This window comes from Ornithodoros turicata, chromosome 5, assembly GCF_037126465.1.
Source record: "Ornithodoros turicata isolate Travis chromosome 5, ASM3712646v1, whole genome shotgun sequence".
NCBI classification, from domain to species: domain Eukaryota; kingdom Metazoa; phylum Arthropoda; class Arachnida; order Ixodida; family Argasidae; genus Ornithodoros; species Ornithodoros turicata.
In genome coordinates this window covers 7,116,879-7,137,919 of record NC_088205.1, presented here as the reverse complement: position 1 = coordinate 7,137,919, position 21,041 = coordinate 7,116,879, and the positions used below count along the sequence as shown (strand labels likewise).

At 45.3% G+C, this 21,041-nt stretch overlaps 3 protein-coding genes across 6 annotated transcripts; 2 read left to right on the top strand and 1 right to left on the bottom strand.

The window, feature by feature from the left end:
- Nucleotides 1–567: 567 nt before the first annotated feature.
- Nucleotides 568–2,125, top strand: LOC135393881 (lipid droplet-associated hydrolase-like). 4 transcript variants are annotated; one of them, XM_064624206.1, is made up of 6 exons: nucleotides 568–697; nucleotides 777–925; nucleotides 988–1,128; nucleotides 1,221–1,381; nucleotides 1,441–1,722; nucleotides 1,798–2,125. In XM_064624206.1, the coding sequence occupies exons 2-6, from the start codon at nucleotides 784–786 to the stop codon at nucleotides 2,032–2,034; spliced, it is 963 nt and encodes a 320-aa protein (XP_064480276.1). In that variant the 5' UTR covers nucleotides 568–697; nucleotides 777–783; the 3' UTR covers nucleotides 2,035–2,125. The 4 variants fall into 4 exon arrangements, with proteins under 4 accessions (XP_064480276.1, XP_064480277.1, XP_064480275.1 ...); XM_064624207.1 differs by having other exon boundaries at nucleotides 568–925; nucleotides 1,221–1,375; XM_064624205.1 differs by having other exon boundaries at nucleotides 568–925.
- Nucleotides 2,126–3,123: 998 nt separating this feature from the next.
- On the top strand, nucleotides 3,124–9,421 carry LOC135393880 (dihydrolipoyllysine-residue acetyltransferase component of pyruvate dehydrogenase complex, mitochondrial-like). The gene is made up of 12 exons (XM_064624204.1): nucleotides 3,124–3,323; nucleotides 3,854–3,942; nucleotides 4,010–4,233; nucleotides 5,289–5,552; nucleotides 6,598–6,741; nucleotides 6,810–6,895; nucleotides 7,760–7,900; nucleotides 7,985–8,066; nucleotides 8,131–8,211; nucleotides 8,863–8,937; nucleotides 9,019–9,083; nucleotides 9,161–9,421. Exons 1-12 carry the CDS (start codon nucleotides 3,205–3,207, stop codon nucleotides 9,288–9,290), a joined length of 1,500 nt encoding a protein of 499 aa, XP_064480274.1. The 5' UTR covers nucleotides 3,124–3,204; the 3' UTR covers nucleotides 9,291–9,421.
- Nucleotides 9,422–11,992: 2,571 nt separating this feature from the next.
- On the bottom strand, nucleotides 11,993–20,399 carry LOC135393879 (nucleolar transcription factor 1-A-like). Its single transcript, XM_064624203.1, has 15 exons — nucleotides 20,029–20,399; nucleotides 18,867–18,938; nucleotides 18,613–18,797; nucleotides 18,294–18,539; nucleotides 17,856–17,920; nucleotides 17,645–17,771; nucleotides 17,364–17,474; nucleotides 16,487–16,599; nucleotides 16,267–16,408; nucleotides 15,547–15,876; nucleotides 15,396–15,463; nucleotides 15,064–15,141; nucleotides 14,711–14,894; nucleotides 13,647–14,078; nucleotides 11,993–13,221 (listed from the first exon to the last, which is right to left on the bottom strand). The coding sequence occupies exons 1-15, from the start codon at nucleotides 20,174–20,176 to the stop codon at nucleotides 13,102–13,104; spliced, it is 2,421 nt and encodes an 806-aa protein (XP_064480273.1). The 5' UTR covers nucleotides 20,177–20,399; the 3' UTR covers nucleotides 11,993–13,101.
- Nucleotides 20,400–21,041: the final 642 nt, after the last annotated feature.

Here is a 21,041-nt window from a genome sequence, read left to right as displayed (position 1 = left end):
CATATGTCTGAAAACGTCCGAGGAAAACACAGGAAAAACCCCAGACAGCAGAGTCGGCACCGGGATTCGAACCCGGGTACCTCCCAGTCTCGACATGACATGACATGGCATGGTGGTATAGGTTGTGGTGGTGGTGGTGATAGGGCTTGCCGTTGTCGGCCTCACAGAGGTGGGCAACGTCACGACTGGCGCTCTGGGGGAATGTGCGTCCTGGGCCGACTTCTAAGGGAACTGTGCCGACATATGTCTGAAAACGTCCGAGGAAAACCCAGGAAAAACTCCAGACTGCAGAGCCGGTACCCGGTTTCGAACCCGGGTACCTCCCAGTCTCGACATGACATGACACGGCATGGTGGTATAGGTGGTGGTGGTGGTGGTGATAGGGCTTGCCGTTGTCGGCCTCACGTATGTGGGCAACGTCACGACTCACGCCAGGGCATGGTGGTATAAAGTGCTGAGCGATATAGAAGAATCTGACCAATGGTTGCACCCATGCTTGCGCGCCTATAGGTGGCGCTCACTGCGTTCACGCGCGCGTGTTCCAAAGGGAAAAGCTGCACTGTGCTTAGTGGTGGAAGAAGAAGAAGCAGAAAAGCCGCATCGCCTTCGTGTCTCGCGGATTTTATCAATTTTATTGCCCTCTCATTTGCCATTTCTCCTCGTTTGTTCACATTGACGGTCGTGCCGTGCCGTAACCGTATGCATCAACTTCAGTTCTGAGCTGTGTTGATTTAAGAGTTGCCATGTAACCAAACAACTTCAACCTTTGATTGTAGTACCCAAATGACGGAGCCGGCTCTTGAAGAAACCGTCTCCGTTGCATACAGTTACCAAATTGTGAATCGAGTTCCAACAAAGCTTCTTGTGGTTGGAACTTCTAGACTGGACACAGACTGCATATCTCCACTCCTTGTCCTTATTCCTGGTAAGTCTGGGATATCGTACCGCGGGGGCTATATCATTTTTAATCTCTGTATGGATTGATAGGGAACCTCGGGATTATTGACTACTATGAAGAGTTTCTCAAGGAAATTTATCAGGCATGTGGCGGGGCTGTCCATGTGTGTGGAATATCGCACGCAGGCCACGACCAAGTGCCCCGTCCATTATCTTCCCCCGATTTCTCAGGTATCCCTTATCATCCTTATCATATCGTGCCCCTATGCCATATTCGTTCTTGTATCACGCGATATGCGCTGATATCCTTTTTCATTTTACAGCGAATCCAGAGCTGTATGGACTAGACGGCCAGATACAGCACAAGCTCAGCTTCCTCGACGAAAACATACCCGTGAACCGACCCATACTTTTAGTTGGACATTCCGTAGGAGCGTATGTGATACTTCAGATCATGGAGAAAAGACCACAAATGCACGTGGGTGTATGTATAACGGCGAGCAATGTGCTTCTTTTACATTTTTGTAATCTTTCTTTCTGCAGATTGTACATTCCTTTCTGCTCTTCCCTGTGTTTGAGCTGTTTTCCAAAACACCGAACGCTCAGGCATTGCTTGGTCATCTCACACTGTTGAAGATCGGGATATGGATTGTAGTGCACTTGCTTATGGTGATTCCGGTACTTCTGAAAGCCCTCTTCATAAAGTATTATTTCTGTGACCTCCCGAGCAAACGCAGGACGTGCGCCGAACGGGCGACGTTGGTTTTTCTCGCCCCCGCTGTCTTCAGCTTGGTCGTCTTCATGGCTTTTCAGGAGGTAGACCAGGTGAGCCCTGCAATGTAAGCGCTCGCAATACGTAAGCTGACTCGGCCCCAGTATTAAATTTTGTAATGTTTACAGGTGCAGGAACGCAACAATGAAGTAATACTGACATTCCTGCCACGTTTGACTTTCTACTACGGCTCCAGCGACATGTGGTGCCCGAAACAGTTTTACATGGACATGAAGGAAGCGTTTCCCAGTGCCGACCTGCACATGTGTGCGCACAATCTGAGCCACGCTTTTGTTCTGGGGGACACGAGTGTCGTGTCAACGTTTGTGGCCAGCAAAATGAAAGACTTGTTACGCTTACCATAAGTACCATAAGGTTGTTGCGTATTTAAAAGGTGTCTTTCGGCATTTTTATAATAGCATATTTTTTATACGCTGCAATACAGTTTTTGTTGAAGACGTTGTGTTTTTAATTTGAAATTATAATTCCTACTGTGTATAGGCCTCTTTCCGTTTACAAACAAAAGACGCCATTGTTGTGTGGGCAACCACACGAACGCAACTCCTGATTGCCATATGTAATTGCAGATTGATTCAGGTGCTGTCGAATGGTAATTTCTGGCAAACTGTGTCACATTATTCTCATTGTCCCGGACTCTCTGTTAATTTGTTTTGCCGCATGGAAGCGGTCACATGGAATATGGCACAACTGCTTGCCAAAACAAAGAGTATTGAACTGTATGTTGTAATGGCTGACCACTTTGAATGATGCTGTCCAGTCTTACGTGGACAGTGTGTGTTCTCTCTCACAGTAATTCTTTTTCTTTTCTGACCAATCAACATGCTTCTTTCATTTCTCTATCCTATCCTCCACTGTGCCTGTAATGCGCCTGATTTCTGTTCCCTGGGATGTTAAAGCTTATATTTTCCTTGCCCATATGTGCCAATACTATATATAAAATACAATGGCGACATTTTCGGCACGAAATGGAAGATCGAAAACTTGCTACCAGGGACGAGTAATTCACACCAGCAACTTGGATTCGGGTCCAAAAACTAGCTGAATCAACAAAATGAATCAATGCAACAGAAAGTACTAGAATGACACAACGGCTGAAACGAAAAAGATTGGACAAAAAGCACTACTGAAGAGATCATCAGGACAGAAGTTGAATAATAAAAACGCAACCACAAAGCACAAGGACGAACAAGACGTCATTGATAGGTCATTGAGTATGCCCTGCATCAAATGGGTTTAGGTGCTCTGCTTTGAACAGCTTTGAATAGTTTCTGCTGACCCAAACACCAGTACTGCAACGGAAGACTCCCATCCCACGGTAGTGGGCATTACAACAATTAAAATTCCCGCCCAAAATGGAAACGATGACAATACGCCTCGCAAGTAACGCACCGAAGGAGCACTATGCCCGGCGTCGCCACCTCGACGAGCTCATGTGAACTATCGGCAGTGTCCTTTACAGTCGTCTTTCGTAGTCTGCATCTCGGGCGCGTTACGAAGAATTTGGAAAGTTCGCGATGCTAAGAACCGTGAACTTGATACGAAATGAACTTGGAAGTGCAACAAATCGTTCCAGTGTGCTCAGAAAGCTTTCTAGGCCATGTACTGTGAAACAACCAGAAGTTTTGAAGTCGCGGTAAGGTTTTGTATGTTTTGGAGAGGTCACAACGTAACATCGCTTCCTACACACTATATTTTACACCTGCTGTTTGGTTATTTGTTATTTACGACAGAGGATCCTATTACTGTCGTGTGTGCAGCCAAACAAAGCACCGCAGTACACAAGTTTTTCGTCTTGCAGAACTATACCCTGTCGCCGGTTCCTCTGAGTATGATCATGAAATACGACAAAAGACAATTTATAGCACTACTTTAGTTCTTTATTCGTCGGAATCCACCTGTGCCGGGAACGGGGTTCGTACGTCTGCAGGAGCTGCATTTTATTTTATTTATTTTTGTAAAACTGTGACGATTGCTTGAAGGCGCATGTATATAGTATGGGTGGAGTTGTGGGAAAGAAGGAAAGAACGCCAAGAATATGCTTCACAGCAAGTTATATATTTCAACAAATTGTTCGCCTACTCCAAAATCAAATTTATATAATTAGCCAATTTTCTGCCTTAGTCAGAAGCACCAGTCCTGCTACTGCATAATCATATTTTACAGTTGCGGCATTCACCACTGTGTCAACATCAGTGCGCGGTTGCCACTTGTGAGCACGCACAGTGAGCATTCTCGGAGATGGTACAGTCCAGGTGGGAGAGATTAGAACCTCGTTCTAGGCGTGACACACTTGACAAATTTACAACTGCATGTCTGCAGATCTCCCGCCACACCAGAAGGTGATGTTGCCAGCTCTCTCCCCTACTATGGAGATGGGCACCATAATCTCTTGGGAGAAGAAGGAAGGTGACAAATTAAGCGAAGGCGACCTCCTGTGTGAGATAGAAACAGACAAGGCCACCATGGGTTTTGAGACGCCCGAAGAAGGTTACCTGGCAAAGATATTGATCCCTGCTGGAACCAGAGACGTGCCACTTGGAAAGGTAAGGTCCACTTCGTTTTGGAGGCATAATAAAAGTTAAAACGAGAAGGTTTTGCAGTTGCTTAGCAATTACTCGCCTAGAACTTAGCAATCCGTCGCATGCTGATGAGTGTAATGCCACGGACGGAGTATGCTTAGGGTTCTTAGGGTGCTTAGGGTGCTATTTACACAAGAGAGTTCGGGGTGAAATCGGGCACTATGACCTCTGTTTGATATGGCACCGGGGAATTTTCGGGCGAAAAGAAAGGCATATGAAACAAATAAAATGGTTAAAAAGCAAGCGAGCTGGTGGCTAAGATCCATGACGAAAACTCGAGACTGGGAAAAAGACGAAAAACAGACGACACAACACAAAGTGTTTGTGTTGTGTCGTCTGTTTTTCGTCTTTTTCCCAGTCTCGGGTTTTCGTCATGGATATGAAACAAGCCACTGCTGTGACACTGGGATGCGAGAAACAAGAATCGTTATTTCTCCGCTCGGAACTGGGGCAATGAATGACTGTGCGGTATTCAAACACGTGCCCGAGCTCCACAAAAGTTTGTTTTTGACTCCTGCAGGAGGGGATCATAAAAGGAGGACAAATAGGTTGTCACAAATAGCTCCCTTTGCTGATATTATGATTCACTTTTACGACGGTAAGACAAGTTGAAGGAACGCAAGGATTTCGGGTAGATATCGGATTTTTACCCGAATTGTTGAAAACTTGTTCGGGGGAACTATCGCGAAAAATTGGGTTTAACCTGAAAACGAAGAACTCTAATATATGCTCCGTAATATATGCTAATGCGTGCTCCGTTTATATCATGGTGCTGTAGCACAGCATAGTGATAACACCTACGTTTTATGCTCCTGACACAGTCTCTCGACAAAAGGATATCACTGATACTGCACTGTATGCAGATAATGCAGTCTGTGCAAAACGAACGGTTTTTGCCGATCTCGAAGGGTTTGTTTGAGCGAGATTTTGGTGGTATAAGCTAAAACTGGCAGAATTGTGCTGATGAGTTGTAATAATTAGCACAGAGGAAGGACACGTCTCTGTTTCTTCTTCCGTAGCTGCTCTGCGTACTCGTGTACAGCCAGGAGGACGTCGCTGCGTTTGCGGATTTCAGAGACGATGGGGCAGCTGCCGCACCTCCACCTAGCCCCCCTGCAAGTGCACAGCCTTCACCTGCGAGTGAACCTACACCAGTCAGTCCCCCTGCACCTCCTGCAGCAGTACCCACACCTGTGGCACCCTCTGCAGTGGGAGCAGCAGGTCGCCTCTTCGCTAGTCCACTGGCAAAACGTCTCGCGGCTGAGAAAGGAGTTAGTCTCTCCGTAAGTGATGCCTGTGATGAATAGTTATGGTTTAGTAGTTTTATTTGTGTCTAATTCGAAAAGGACAACATTTTATAAATGTGAGACTGCAAAGACTGGCCTTTAGAATCGTTTCTCTATTGTAATTACATCCATAACTTTGTTCTTCTGAATTATCTAGCATGGTCTGACCACGTAAGTTATCCTGGGTGGGTATTTTGCAATGTCTTTTGCCTAGAGCTCACACCCGCAGCCTGTATAAACCATAAGGGAAGAAAGCCAGCAGTGCTAGATGACAACTATTGCACAGCACATCCCATCAAATTTGAGAAAAGAAAGAACCACCATGGCTAAAATGAGCAATGGGGATTTAGTATCACTTAGTTCACTTAAAGAAACACAATTTCACGCAAGAAAGGTTGCTTTAAAGAAATGCAGATGCCCTTAGCCATTTAATCTCTATTTTTAAATTACTCGCCTTCATGTACTTGAAATTGCTTTTATGATTTGTCCCTTTAAAGTGTGTCTCCTTGATATTTACTGTATTTACCATGAACTCTCCAAACAGCCTTATATAATTATTCTTCGCTTAGTGGTAGAAGGTGAATAATATGGTTGATTTGGCTTGCCTTATCCATTCTCCTTGTAGCTTTTAATCTGATCACCCATTTGTTATTTATGTGTGCAAATGTCCCTCGAGCATGTAATACGAGCAGCTTAGGAAGGTACTCGTGGGCTGGTCATTTAAAAAACCGTATGCATGTGCTTAGGCGTAGTAGGTGTAGTAGCATGTGCTTAGGCTCATGTGGCGTAGCCAGATGAGTTTTTTTTTTTTTTTTGGGGGGGGGGTTCACCTCCCTTTAAAAAACGTACCTTTTGGTAGCGCATATAGGAGAGGGAAACGAGGGTGAAATCCTTCTCCCCCATGTAAAATTCCCATGGAACCCATCCTGAAATATTTTTCTGGCTACGCTATAGATCTGCTCTTTTGGTGTTGCGGCAGGATTTTAGTCACTTTTGATGTTGTGCTAAGTGACATGTTGCAAGTCCCGTGTCCAATTTTTAGCAAGTTCCATCAGGCAGTGGGCCAAGTGGACGTATCGTAGCTAAAGATTTGGACACAGCGGTACCTACGGCAGCGCCGCATGTTGGGGCTCCAGCGCATCCAGGTGCCGTGTACGAAGATATTTCTCTTACCAGCATGCGGCAGGTAAATACATTGCTGCTGGCTAACTTCCATCTGGGGGGCTATGTATGTGTTTTTGGAAAATTTTGCAGACTATTGCCAGGAGGCTACTACAGTCGAAACAAATGATTCCACATTACTACCTCACGGTGGATATTCAAATGGATCAGCTGTTAAGGTACGGCAATAAATAAGAAACCCTGCTAAGAAATAATAGAATGATATTGTGCCGTCGCTATTGGTTGTGCTCCCGGGCTCGAGTGTGTGTGAATAGCTCTGACTCACTGACTCCTACATTAGGAGGACTGTGCATTGTTTCGAGTGCATGGGCTTCATGTGGAGTACTACTTATCGTCTGCTCCCTCAGTACAAGTCCTGCAGAGATAGTGGCGGAAACACGACACTTCAACGGCAGAGAATTGGAAGAACGGAAGCAAATGCCCTTTACAGCTGATGGCTAGGAGGGAATATGAAACATCAACTCCCTTCTTCATTGAAACTGTTGTTGCTGAAAATTACGAGATCAAGGCCGGGGGCGGATCCAGAACCTTGGTTTTGGGGGGGGGGGGGGGGGTTCTTTGTTTGATCGCGTAATGGAGGGGGGGAGAGAGGGAAATCTAATGTATAACCAGCATTTTATTTGGGGGGAGGGGGAGGCGATCCCCCCCGGATCTGCCACTGATCAAGGCACTGTCCCTGCTAGATTTAGCCACCACAAAAGCAGAGCAGACGACACACACCAGGATGTGACGATACTCTGTGTTGTCGACCAATTGGCAGATACTTCCTCAGCAGAGACCTCTCCTCTGATGAGGGCACTGTATATGCACAGTCTACATAGTGTAGATGTTAGTGGAATGTGAACACTTGATCATCGAGCAGTTTCCCATGGTTCTGTGTGAGCCAAAACCTGGCTGTAAACAGCATTTCTAATGTCTTGTATGTCTTATTTTATCAGAGAGTATCGTTCACTTCAGGCGCTACTTTCCCATCTGTTGGGTCGGTCATGACATGCCCGTGACTGCCACATTCTTTACTCCAGGCTGCGAGAAGAGTTGAACCAGACGCTCAAGGCAGACAACATTAAACTGTCAGTGAATGACTTTGTGATCAAAGCTACTGCTCTGGCGTGCAAGAAAGTTCCCGAGGCAAACTCATCGTGGCAAGAAACGTTCATACGGGAGTGAGTCTGTGACGCTCAGTCGAGGTTCATCGTAAAATTTGGCTCGGCTGTTGGACTGTCTGACGGAGAACACGTTCATTTTAGGTACAAGACTGTCGATGTCAGCATGGCCGTCAGCACTCCCGAGGGTCTCATTACACCCATAGTCTTTGAGGCAGAGAAAAAGGTTAATAGAAAAATGGACATTAGGGAATTTCATACAAAAACATTGCACGCATCATTTCTTTTAGGGTCTAGCAACGATCAGCCAAGAAACTAAAAGCCTTGCAGCTAAAGCGCGTGAAAAGAAGCTCCAGCCACAGGAATTCCAGGTAAGCGACACGCAAAGTAATTGGTGCAAGTTGTTGACATGCAACGTGCATGAGGTCACATTGAATAGCATCCCTATCTGCTGCATGGTAGGGTGTCGGGATATTACTCGAATTGTGAACTATTAGAAGAAAAAAAAGATAATCATATTTGTCATGCACACACAACAAAGTTATTTATAGTTAGAGCCTGAAGTTTTAGGGTTTAAGCCAATTCTTCCCTGAATTTGCAGCCCCGAATTGAAGGTTGCCTCTTTAGGGTGAAACCCGATTTTTACCCTGCGGATTGCCCTCACTGAGATATCTATAGGAATGCAGATTAACTTGTTTGGCAGCAAATGCAGTTACATCACCATTTGTACTGAACCAGATTTCTCCCAGAATTTAGCAAATTTAGTTTTTCCACCCGAATTTGCATGAATTTAGAGCACATGATGAAAGATGGAAGTCACTGAAAAGGTTAGCCAGCTGTAGGACCCGAACCCACATCTTCTGGATTGCCAGTCCAGGGCTCTACCAATTGTTAGAGCACATGTTTATCTATCTGATTTTTACTCCCTGAATTTAGAAAAAAAAAAATTTCCCGAAAACTTCAGGCTCTATTTATAGTCTACCTTGCAAACACTTTCATTTACAGTCTAAATGGCATTTCAGGGTGGAACGATTACAGTCTCCAACCTTGGCATGTTTGGTGTGAAGAGTTTTTCAGCAATTATTAACCCACCGCAGGTATTTAATATTCTATAAGCGGCTCGAATGACCAGTACCGCACCCGCGTCTATAACTATATCCCTCTTTGTACCTATTTAGGCATGCATCTTGGCTGTCAGTTCTACCCAGGATACAGTAATCCCTGATGAAAATGCCTCATCGGGGTTAGTAGACTCGCTTTACCTCTACGCAGTCATTGAGGAACCGCAGATTAAGACACCCCAATTTGTTTATCGTGTAGGTATAGAACAGCGAAGGTGATGTCAGTTACCCTCAGCTGTGACCACAGGGTGGTGGACGGAGCAGTCGGTGCTCAGTGGCTCAAGCATTTCAAGCAACTCTTGGAGAGCCCACATACTATGCTGCTGTGATCCACCTTCACTCCTCCACTCATCTGTAATTTATGTGTAACAAGATTGTATAGCAACCCTCTGTAAAGCCATGTGGCACACTATGTAGGAAGAAATTCAAATATGTAGTAAAGGTAAGATTTCTTTTTTTTTCTTGTGCCACTTATTTACATACGGTCAAAGAATGGGAAGTGAGGATGCAAATATTCAGAACTATCAATACCACTAGTACGTTTTGTACGTTGTGTTCAGTTTCAAAAGACTCGATGCAAAAGCCAATCTTTCAATATGCGCGTCTTCGACTACGAGTGTCTCCGAGTCTTGGAAATACTGAAATGTCATCAACTTCTGGTGAGGATGTCGATGATACTGCGACAGACGTGTTTAGTAGAGGAAACATTAAAAAATGCTTTATATGTGCAGATACATAAATAATCATAAGGAACCATAATTTTGTCATGCAGCATATACAGGGTGTTTCACCTAAAGTGATAAAAACTCCTAACTGGCGACGTATTCGCCGGAGGATTGTGGGACTTTCGGCAATTACCTTCTGGAACCTTTTGCCACCATTTAGTAAGGCGTTGGACAATTTTTAATTGAGGGAAATTAATTTTTTTCAATCAAACTTCAAAAATTGCCAAGCGAACCTTACTTTTTTTTTACAGAAATATGAAGTCCTCCACGGATAACCGCAGACCCGACAAGAACTATGCACAGTATAGCAACAGAAGTAGTCAAAAAATATTAGTAGAAGCTCTGCATTAGCCCCGCCTGCTTTTTTAGCCAATTAGTGACCTCGTAGTAGTTACATAGTCTTTTGAAGATGATGTCTGCCTGGCCATATAACTCAACTGCAAAAACGACATCTATGCTGCTCTCGTAGCTTTTTTTATAAAAATTCCGTAAAGGATTCAAATTAATTAAAAAATTAAAGAAATAAAAACTTCCTGGATGATGCCAAAATATTGGGAATTCAAACTTTCAATAATTCCAACAGAAATCTCTGGCTCCTTGGGGTTTGTATAATGAGAATCTACTGTATATGGTTTTTATTTTATGGTTTTTATTTTTATGGTTTATTTTTATACCTACTCTCAGCTTCCGCTGTCTATAGGACACTCCTTTCTGTGACACATTTAGTACATTATCCATGAAACCCTGTTCAAATATGAAAAGTAAGGATTTAAGGACAAGAAGAATAGGTACGATTTGAGTGGCTTCTCTGCTACTCATGGACCTTAGAGCAGGGGTTCTCAAACTGGGTTCCGCGGAGCACGGGGGTTCCGCGAAGCCCCGCCTCGGGTTCCGTGGGCAGCAGGGTGATACCACAAGTCCTGTACAAAAATTCGAAAATTCTTCGAATTTTTCGAATTACTTTTGCGGTTGCTCCGCCTGTAGAGCAGACTTCGCCGAACGCTGGGTGCATTGCGGGAAACCAACTTTACAGGCACACTGCATGCGCTGGTTCCCCAAAAATAGTTTTGTGTTTGCAAAACTTACAAGTTTTCTTGCTTAACAATGCAAAAATTCTATTGTGTGTTCTTTTTCATTGTGTATTCTTTTTCATTGTGTATGTATGTGTGCATGAGTGCGGGGGTTCCTCCAGTTTGCCCGCAAATGTACGGGGGTTCCCTGGGTCCACAGAGTTTGAGAACCTCTGCCTTAGAGGACTGAAGAAAAAAAAAAAGAAATTACTGGCCTTCAAATACAATGCACTCGGTGTGCACCTTGCTGCAAGGTGCATATTTGAGTGCGTACAAATAGATGGAATGAAATGTCCTACCACGCCATCAGTAGGATCACATTAGTTTCTGAATGCCAGCATTATTGCGGTGCTCGACGCACATGATGTCACGCGTTGGTGTTACACACACATATCACGTGGTTTTATTGGTATGTACGACTAACACCTAACTTAGTGCAACCTTGTGGTTTTGTTAGTACAACTGCAAGCAGTCGACTGCCACACTAATGTTACAAAATGACACGCACTCAAGTGGAAATGTATCGTGCAAGGCGAGTTTAACACTATCAAGTTAAAACTGCAGAAGCAGCTCCACTTAGCCACGTCTCAATGTTCGATCCTTTCTTAAATGCTCTAATTTCTCCTACCTGCGCAGAACTACAGGCAGTGGCGTAGCCACGGGGGGGCTAGGGGGTGCCCGAGCCCCCCCCTACCTGCCACGGACCGACCCACACAAATCGTGCAAATCCGAGAACATAATATATGTGTGTGGGGTGGGGGTGGGGGGGACCAGTGTGACGATCGCGAAAGTTCTTGCAGTTCATGGTGTCTATCTAAGAAGCACACCTGAATGGTTTTCAAAGTATGAGCTTTTCAAAATACTTCCAATCCCGTGACACCACCTCATTTGTCATGACAGCCTATACATGTAATCTTACTGTGAACGTCTAAATCAACTATTTTTGTTCCTTTTTTTAATCCTCAGTTTGCAGTGTGCACAAGTATGTGTGTGTTGTCGGCACAGGATCAGTGGGGGGGGGGGGGGAGTTTTTCTATCGAGCCCCCCCCTACCTTGGAGGTCTGACTACAGGATAGCAAATGTCTCTTCCATCGTCTGCAGAAAGTGAATGCAACGAGGCCATACATTGAGATATGTTGGGCTACCTCGTCCTTTGCAAGACAAAAGGTGAACTAATGTGTGACTGAACGTGACCTCGTAAATGAAACGCACTATATTACGAAAGGACGTATCACGTTCGCTTTCAAACTTTTATTACAAAGTGACTATTCTGTGGTGAAAAACAGACTAGCATACACCAGGAAAACACCTCCCCCACGATGTTAATGCAGGACAGGCGCAGGAAAAAGGCTACAAACTGAAGACTCCCTTTTCTGTGCATCCACGAATAATTCGTACCTAGGGTTAAGTGGCACTTAGCGAGACACTATTTATTTTAAAGGCACATTAAGGGGGTCTACCTGTGGACTTCCGCTTTGTGTGCAAGCAGCTACATGAACCTAGAGTGGCAGAGTCGCATGAGAATTACGATGATGCAGGTGCAAGTGTTGAGGAATGAGTTAATGTTAAGTCGCAGAGTTTCTGGACTGCTTTTTGCATGGATGATGAAACGTAGGCACTCTGAGCAGACCCTGCAATGTAACACCAGTAACAAAACCAGTAACGTAACAGAAAGAAAGAAAAAAAAAAAGGAACATGATCCTTATGTAGTGGGATTCCAGTCCACAGTGCCTGCTAACTGGAATACCATTTTTGCACAGTTCTAACGAGATTTTTTTTTTTTTTTTCACAAAATGTGCACTCAAAATCACATGCACATTAGAGCTGTGTCAGAGAACGGAAATTCTGAGAAAAACGTTGCATCAATTGTGGACCCGAGCAGCGTCCCGGAGACGCGTGCAAAATCTACGTGGTAGAGCTTTCGTCTAGTGAGTTTTTGTATTTTCGGGAGTTTCTTACGTTTCTTGCGTGTTACATTCGGGTGGGGGGGTTAGAACCGAGCAAATATGGTATCTTCCCTCATATGTGATGAAATGACAATACAAAAAAAAAAGAAAGAAAGAAAGAGTGCAAATAACGAATAAAATGGAACAACGAAGTTCTAAAACCCAAGATGGCACAGCAACGTGAATGGACATGTCCATGTTCAGTCTCCTCTTGAGGAACGAAACATACAAAACTTGTGTGGTACACCAACACTTGCGTTCTTGCATTGTCACTAAAGATACGGATAAACTCCTTGGTCACATGAGAACACAACCTCACTGAGAACAGAACCGCCACGGCAGGACACTGCTCTTGATCAGAGTCTTTGTGACATGTCGCCTATCGTGCGCCGGTGAACGCTATTTGCTGTCGGAGTCGGAGCCACTCGAGTCATTGTCGTCGTCATCGTCGTCGCTGCTCTCACTACTGCTGTCGCTGCTGCTGCTCTCGTCCGCAGCTGCCTGCTTGGTCGGCGGGGCCTGCAGTAACATTTTGATGCTGCATTCGCTACCCACGTGTACACTGTGAATCAATAGAGCCTGAAGTTTTAGGGTTTAAGTTTAGGGCGATTCTTCCCCGAATTTGCACCCCGAATTGAAGGTTGCCTCTTTAGGGTGAAACCCTATTTTTACCCAGCAAATTGCCCTCACTGAGATGTCTGTAGGAATGCACTAACTTACTTGTTTGGCAGAAAAATGCAGTTACATCACCATTTGTACCAAACCGCTACAATTAGTTTGAATAACTGAGCCCGATTTCTCCCCAAATTTAGCGTACTGGAAGTTTTTTCACCCGAATTTTTGCATGAATTTAGTGCACATGTTTATTTACCCGATTTTTACCCCCCCGAATGTAGGAAAAAATATTTCCCGAAAACTTCAGGCTCTATGAATCAATGACTTACCTTCTTTTCAGGAACTTTTTTTTTCATGTCTGCTACCTGCTTGTGCATCACTGCAGTTGCTCCCTTTGACTTCTCCTCCTCCTCTTCTTCGTCACTACTTGAGGATGATTCCGAGGACGATTCAGACTCCTCACTGCTTGAGTCGGAGTCTTCTTCAGACTCCTGCTGGGTCCTCTGCTGCACCTTCTGTTTTGCACTCACATCCTCGTTCTCTTCCACTTCGTCATCTTCGTCAGAAGATGACTCCTCTTCCGAGCTGCTCTCTGACGATGACGACGACGAAGCTTCCTCCTGTGGTGCCGGTGCCTCTTGCGCCTTTGTTTTTGCCTTTGGTGCCGTTGCCACTTTTGTTGCTGCTGTGCCTCCTTTTCTTTGGTCCTTGAGCCTTGCCTGCAGTTCTTCGTACTGCTGCCTTTCTTCTGGGCTCAGGTTCTGCAGAAGGAAAATGCGCTATAGCCCAAATGACAGCAGCTTTTGGAGCACTGATCACGAGGGACCCACACAGCACACCTTCCAGGTCTTTGCACAATACCTTCAACTATTACTCATCAAGACCCCGCAGTTAATTCGCTGCTGCCATCGGGAGTCATGCAATCTATTTCATTCCTGTCATCTTACAGCTACAATGAGCTGGCTCAAAGCTGACTCTTACGATAACATTCAGCACACAATACATAGAGCCTTAAGTGTTATGATTTAACCCGATTCTTCCTCGAATTGAAGGTTGCCTCTTTATGGTGAAACAGGATTTTTACCCGGCAAATTGCCCTCACTAAGACGTCTGTAACTCAGCCCGATTTCTACCCGAATGTACCGTACTGGAAGTCTTACTCCACCCGAAATTTGCACGAATTTAGAGACACACGTTTATCTACCCAATTTTCACTGCCCGAATTTAGAGAAAAAAAAAAAATTTTCCCGAAAACCTCGGGCTCGAATGATGCATGAGCAGTTGAGGCATTCAACTTGACCACTTTCTCCAGAAAAGCAACGTGACAGGAAAAAAAAAGATGAGAAGAAAGGAAAGAAAGAAAGAAAAACAAATCTGGACCTTCTGCTCATACCTCAAGGAACTTCCTGAGCTCTTTGGCGTACTTCCTCTGCAGTTCTTGCACCATGTTCTTGTAGTGTTCCTTGCCCTCATCAGTCATGGCATTCCAACGTTTTGCAATCTCAGCCATACGTAACTTGGGGTCTACGTCCACCAGCTGACTCAGCATCTCCGTAGAGAACACACCATAGCCGCTCCTAAAAAGGGGGATAAAAAAAAGAACGAATTTCGGTGTACTGCCCCCTGACCCTGCACCAAATCATGCTAGCTCTTGTGCCAGGTAAACTTACTGCTTGTTACGTCCTGCAATATTCGAAAGGTCATGAAAGGTCGCAGAAAATAAAACAGGGAAGGGGGGGTACTCACTGTGGGGGCTTTTTTGGCTCCCCCTTGTAGAGCTTCTGTCTCTTGGAGGGATGTGCTGGAACAGCCTTTTCTTCTTTCCTGTCAACGCAACAGCGCAAGAAGCATCCAGTAAACGATCAGCGATTGTAGCAAAACATATGAAGCTTTTGTTGCTAGTAGCTGCTACTAAACTGTTTCAGTCACGAAGGCCAAAGCCATGCGGAACTACCCTAAAGTTGTACCGTACATCTATATTTATGTTCTTCTACTTGAGCCCAGATACACACTTCAGTAGAATACATTTATTGCAAATGTTAAATTCTCGCTCACAAACTTTGGCCATTAGCACTTACGTCTTACAGCCATTTGTCTCTTCGAGTGCCTTCTGCTTTGCCTCCTCCGCCATCTTCTGGTACTTTTCCTGTGCACAATTGGGAACATTGTTGAAACCTCCGCGTCAAATAACCACGAAAGATGCGCATTACACAACTCCGCAGGACCCACCTTCTTGCGATCTGGGAGCTCGGAAAATTCCCTCGCGATCAATCTCATGATTTCCTGCTTGGACATGTCTGGGTGCTTTTCACGCATCGGTGCCACCTTTTCTTGTTGAAAGAAGAACATGGCGGAGAGGGGCTTCTTGGGCTTGGGCCGCTCGCTCTGCGGCGGCTGGTTTTCATCCCCAACGGTCACCCCGTTCACCTCTTGAGCAGGTGATGCTGTTTTCTTACCGCCGCTGCTCTTAGCGAGGGCCTCGTTCTCCAGTTTGATTCGTTCCTCCTCTGGAAGATTGCTGAGGTAGGTTGCATATTTCTCCTTGTACTTCGCATTGGCCTGCAATCAACCCAGTATTGTAATCCACATATCCAATACAAAAAGCCACAAGTTCCTCCCGAGCACGGTGCTTTTGTAATAACGTTTTCAAACAAATGTGCTTTCCAGAGCACGATGGGCAGAGCACGACACCACACAGGGAGCTTTCCTGCAGAGGGTTACCATGGGAACAGGTACACCCAGTGGCGGATCCAAGGGAGGGGCGGTTGGGCGATCGCCCAAATCGCCCGCGATCAAAATGTGACTTTGCTTAGCATATTCGGGAGACACGTCACCCCATAGTCAACATGATTCCTTCAAACGCTGGAGAATTATTTCGCAACCCTTTAAGGCCTGTATCGACACGCTATCCAGGCCACATCATGTGCTGGCAAAAGCTATCGGCATTACCTTAACTGCCTGTTTATTGTAGTCGTCCCGTTCCGCCGTAGCCAGGGCCTTCCACAATCGAGAGATCTCTGCCATCTTCTCCTTGGCCGGTACGTTCTTCAACTGGCGCAACATAATCCGGGAAAACAGACTGTAGCCCGAACTGCGGGTTGCAATAGGAAAGCAGAACTGAGAAAAGGCCCGCTGCATGTCAGTATCCGAGCTGTGTCAGATTTCTTACTTGGGTGGCCTTTGTGGTTTTCCTTCACACTTATCCTTGAACTCCTGCTCTGCTTTGCTGAGGATAGGCTTGGGGTTGGTCAGTTTGAGGCCTGGACACTCAGCCACTTCTTCCTGAAAGCCACAATACAACGAATACTAGATTAAACTTAAATGCCTTATGCCTAATCCCTTTTAAAACGGGGCTCTTTATGCCTCCAGTGCTTTCGGTTGTAATATTTTCGGGAACTCATTCGGTAGATTGACTGGCCCCATTGGCTTTCCCTATGCTTGTCTTTTTTATTCCTCGTTCTGTTTCGGATACACTAAAGTGAGTCTTCCTTACTTCCGATGGATTGAGGATGTCTGTTTTTGCCTTAGTTCTTGTTGTTTGCATTTGAAATTTGACATTTTCTATGTTAGCTGACAAGGACTAGTTTGTAGTTCATGCCATAGAAGGCGTACACAAGTTCTTTTTTTCACAATGGTCTGGACTGTCGATGTAACTCCAAATAGCTACATCTCCTCACAGGCCTTTTTTGTCAATTTGGATAGCTACTTTTTTGTGTAATGCACTTTTACTTTTTTTCCTGGTTCACTCCACCTCCTTTTTTGACACCTTTCTTTCGGTTATTGCAAAAACTAGAAGAAAAAACACACACACACAAAAAAATCCAACAACACCATTTAAAATATATATTCAAATCTTGCAGAAGTGGCCTGTAATGTTTCATGACTTAAAAACCTGAGACTGGGGGACAAAAAACGACGACACAGACAGGGCCTCAAGAGAGAGAGAGACCTTGACCTCTCTTGAGACTTTGTCTGTGTTGTCGTTTTGTTTGTTACGTTTATTTTTTTGTTATGTTTGTTACATGAACAGAAACAATGGTTTATACCTGGTACTGGTTCTGAGCCTGCACTGCTCTACGGATCCATTTGAGACGCTTTCCATCGGACAGGTTTGCCCACTGCTTGCGTAGTTCCTCCTGTACTTCTTTCTTCTCCATCTGTAGTATGTATAAGCGTATTAGTCCATATCAGTATTAGCGTGAAAGAACCTTTTAAGGATTAGCGAGATTACTGCAAGGTACTCCATACACTGGTTTTGGGACAACCTTAAGAGCATATCCCCGTGCATAATACTTGAGAAAAGGGGTCTATCTTAATCCTCTCTCACCTTTTCAAATTCTGGGCGCTTCATTCGTTCAGCCGCAAAGAGCTTGAAAGGTGGCTGTGGTTTCAGTGGCTGCTGTACCTTCTGAGGCTTGGCTACAGGTTCAGGAAATTCTTCAGGATGTTCTTTCCTATTTGAAGAATCAACCGGAGTTATATGTTCTTGATATACTAAAACATTTTCACCCTCCTAAACAATTCCTGCAGTAACTCACTTGAATTCTTTCATTTCAGCATCATAGAGGACTTTCTCCTTGTCATAGCTGTCCTTGTACTTTTGCTGCAATGAAGATGAACAATACATTAAATATACTTAGTTCTGCATCACCTTCCCAGAGCACTGCCGTTTTCCTACCACAGGTTTATAACGTGGTGGATTGAAACCTGCACTCAAACTCTTGTTCAGATTTATACGTGAGCACATCAAAAACTGAACTGATTGGAACCTGTCTCAAACAGGTTTTCAATTCAATTTTTGATGCGCCAATATTGCGGTCTAAGCCAGAATATAAGTCAGCCCCATTTGAATTTAAGCATTTATTTATTTTAATTTTATTATCATTATTCTTTCCTTTGGTATCCTGCTCTGTCTTAATACAACTACGGTTTTTCGGTCCATCCCTGTATGGAAGTGACAACACTGACATCTTTACCTTCTTCTTGTCTGAAAGCTGCTGGTACTTGGATGACAGGAGTTTGGAGAGCTGCGACATTGACAAATCGGGGTTTTCGCGAGCGTACTTGGCTCTCTTCTCGACAAAAAATCGGAAATAGGGGGTGAGTGGCTTCTTTGGAAGTGCGGGATTGTTTTGACGGCGTCCACCTCCAGTGCCGAGGGGCTGAAGGAGCCAGGCGTGGGCGTCGGTGACTAGGTCCGTCAAGGTACGGTACCTCCGCAACTGGGTGCAATCACGGGCACGTTATATTACATCGCGCGACGAGACAACAAATATTATGAGAACTGGACACTACCTTCTGCATGAGCTGCGACCACTTTTCCTTGCACTGAGCAGCTGAGTAAGTGGAAAAGCGAACCTTCTCCCAGTCTACTTTCTCCACCATGGTGGTGTACTTCACCGTGTCGTTTGCTGGCAGACATTTTTCGAGGTTTTGCAATAGCTGGTTTAGTTCTTCCGTGGACCAGCCCAGGACTGAAACTGTTTTGCTGTGATCAGTACAAACCCATATCCATCGCTTAAAGTTAGATAAACTTCTGATAGACTCACCACCTTTCGATGCTGCAGCGGTGTTGGCACTGGGAATGGTCTGTACCTCGTGTACCTCTGGTGGAATGACATCTGAAGAAAACACCACACTCACTTCTATACTTGTCACTCGCTTGCATAGTACAAACTTTCTTTTTTATTTTGCAGCTATTATTTGTTCTTAGAAGCTCTCGTATTCGAGAAGTTAAAAAAAGTCAACAAAGTAAAAGCACTTTTTATATCTTTATCCGAATTCTATAACGCCCAAAATTTGTTTACCTCGTTCGACAGAGATCGGTATAAGATCAACAATGTCACACGACTAAACGCGCGACAAGCTCCGACGCGTTCACATATCCCGCCACAACAATCACCAAATCAATATCTAAACTTAGTAATCACGCGAGACAGTCAGTTTCAGCCAAACGCTGCAAGCCCCGTGCGCATTAATAACTTCTCCCGAGCAGCTGTCAAGAGAAGCTTGGCCGAGCCCAGCTGGCAGCCGTGCGAGCTCGCCTCGGCTGCCCTCCCGACGATTCCCCTCCCGAGCGAGGAAGGGCGACCAGGGCGACCGGATACGCTTGGCAGCAAGCGAGCGAGTCCCCGGAGGGGCGCCCGTCAACAGACGAGCAAACCGGTTGTCGCCGCCGCCGCTTGGATGCTGGAAAGCTGCCATCGATTCACCGAGCGAGCCCGGCGGGCGGGCGGGCAAGCTGGCGAGCGGGCTCTACGGGGCCCCTGCCTGCCTTCTCCCAGGAAGCGTATACCACTGTACGCGTAGGCTCGCTTCCCCGTCGTCGCCAGCGCCAGAATGCGGGGTGCGCTTTGTCTGCTGCGTTGAAAGCATACGTCCAAAACGCAGACGGCGATCTGCCGATTTAACTGCCGTCTGTTTCAGGCTTTTGTGTGAACAGAGAATTTTTGATGAAGTTTTCACTATTTCAATCGGAAATGATTTACGATCCGTGCTATCACAGTGTAAAAACGCAACACACGATACAGTACGATACTGCAGTAAGCTAGTACGATCGGCGTGGTATGGCACAAGCGCGATTGACGGCCTCTTGGCGGCACGGCTCGGTTGGCTCGGTCGTTCCCCATCAGTCAGGCAGAGGAAAAGCAGGGCGCACACAAAAGGCACCGCCTTCAAGGAAAAAATGGTACTGACAGCTTTGCAGCTTACCATATGAATCTTCCTTTGGTGGTTCTGCTTTAACCTTAACACGCTTCGAAGGTGTCAGGCCATCCTTCTCGACGTCTTCCGGAGATCGCTTGCTGCCGCTCTTGCGCCGAGACGGGACCGTCGGCAGGGCAGCCGCCGTCGTCGCCATTTTCTCGGTGAGAACGAATCGGGGTCACACGACGTTGGTAACTCACGGGAAACTGCCCCAGTTCGAACGTAAAATGCCACTGTCCGATCGCAGAAACGATCAGAAGAGGCGGAAAATGGTATGAAGTGGCTACCTGAGGATTTCCTCAAGCCAAACTTTGGCGTCTGCTGTAGAAAGCCACTCAACACGCTGCTTGCGTAACGATGAGGAGCTGCGCATGCGCGATGAAGTGCTTTGACAAGATCAGCGCAATCTCTTGATGACTATATGCGTTACTGTCTTGTAAACTGAAAAGCGAGCAACAAACAGCACTGAGCATTTTATACAATTAAAATAAAATTGCATATACGTTCTCGCACGTTAAACATGCAAATTGGCTAAAATTCCTCGGTCCTAGCAGACGACAGAAGCAACTCCACAAAAGCTACCCTGACTACTTGCTCCGCTGGCAAAGTAGAGTTGCGTTCTCCGAAGATTATGGAGACGGTTTTGTCACACGATAGTTACAACATTGTTTCGCAAATAAACATTACACACATGATTAAACTGGGAATAAAACTATCTTCCCTTCTCTCTGGGCAGCAACGCGTGTCATGGAGCAGTCGGGAAGAAGGGAGGAAACGATCAGCAATTAACATACACACAACCCACAGGCTTGATGTAACAGGATAAAACTAAATTTAATATGACGTTCCGATGCCTATTCGGGCATCATCATCAGAACAAACAAAATTCGTTTTGTGTGATGCACGCATATAGGCATATCGAAACGTCATATCAAATTTTGTTTTCTCCTGTTACGTCACGCCTTGCATTTGGTCTATCTTCATACGAGCAAATGGGCTCCTGTTAAAAATTTCCTGTA

Coding starts and splice junctions, on each gene's coding strand:
- LOC135393881 (XM_064624206.1), top strand. CDS start 784: ATGACGGAGCCGGCTCTTGAAGAAACCGTCTCCGTTGCATACAGTTAC. Junction 926..987: donor ACTCCTTGTCCTTATTCCTG/GTAAGTCTGGGA, acceptor ATGGATTGATAG/GGAACCTCGGGATTATTGAC. Junction 1,129..1,220: donor ATCTTCCCCCGATTTCTCAG/GTATCCCTTATC, acceptor TTCATTTTACAG/CGAATCCAGAGCTGTATGGA.
- LOC135393880 (XM_064624204.1), top strand. CDS start 3,205: ATGCTAAGAACCGTGAACTTGATACGAAATGAACTTGGAAGTGCAACA. Junction 3,943..4,009: donor TCGGAGATGGTACAGTCCAG/GTGGGAGAGATT, acceptor GCATGTCTGCAG/ATCTCCCGCCACACCAGAAG. Junction 4,234..5,288: donor GAGACGTGCCACTTGGAAAG/GTAAGGTCCACT, acceptor CTTCTTCCGTAG/CTGCTCTGCGTACTCGTGTA.
- LOC135393879 (XM_064624203.1), bottom strand. CDS start 20,176: ATGGCGACGACGGCGGCTGCCCTGCCGACGGTCCCGTCTCGGCGCAAG. Junction 18,540..18,612: donor GGTCGCAGCTCATGCAGAAG/GTAGTGTCCAGT, acceptor GATTGCACCCAG/TTGCGGAGGTACCGTACCTT. Junction 15,464..15,546: donor AGCTCCCAGATCGCAAGAAG/GTGGGTCCTGCG, acceptor AATTGTGCACAG/GAAAAGTACCAGAAGATGGC.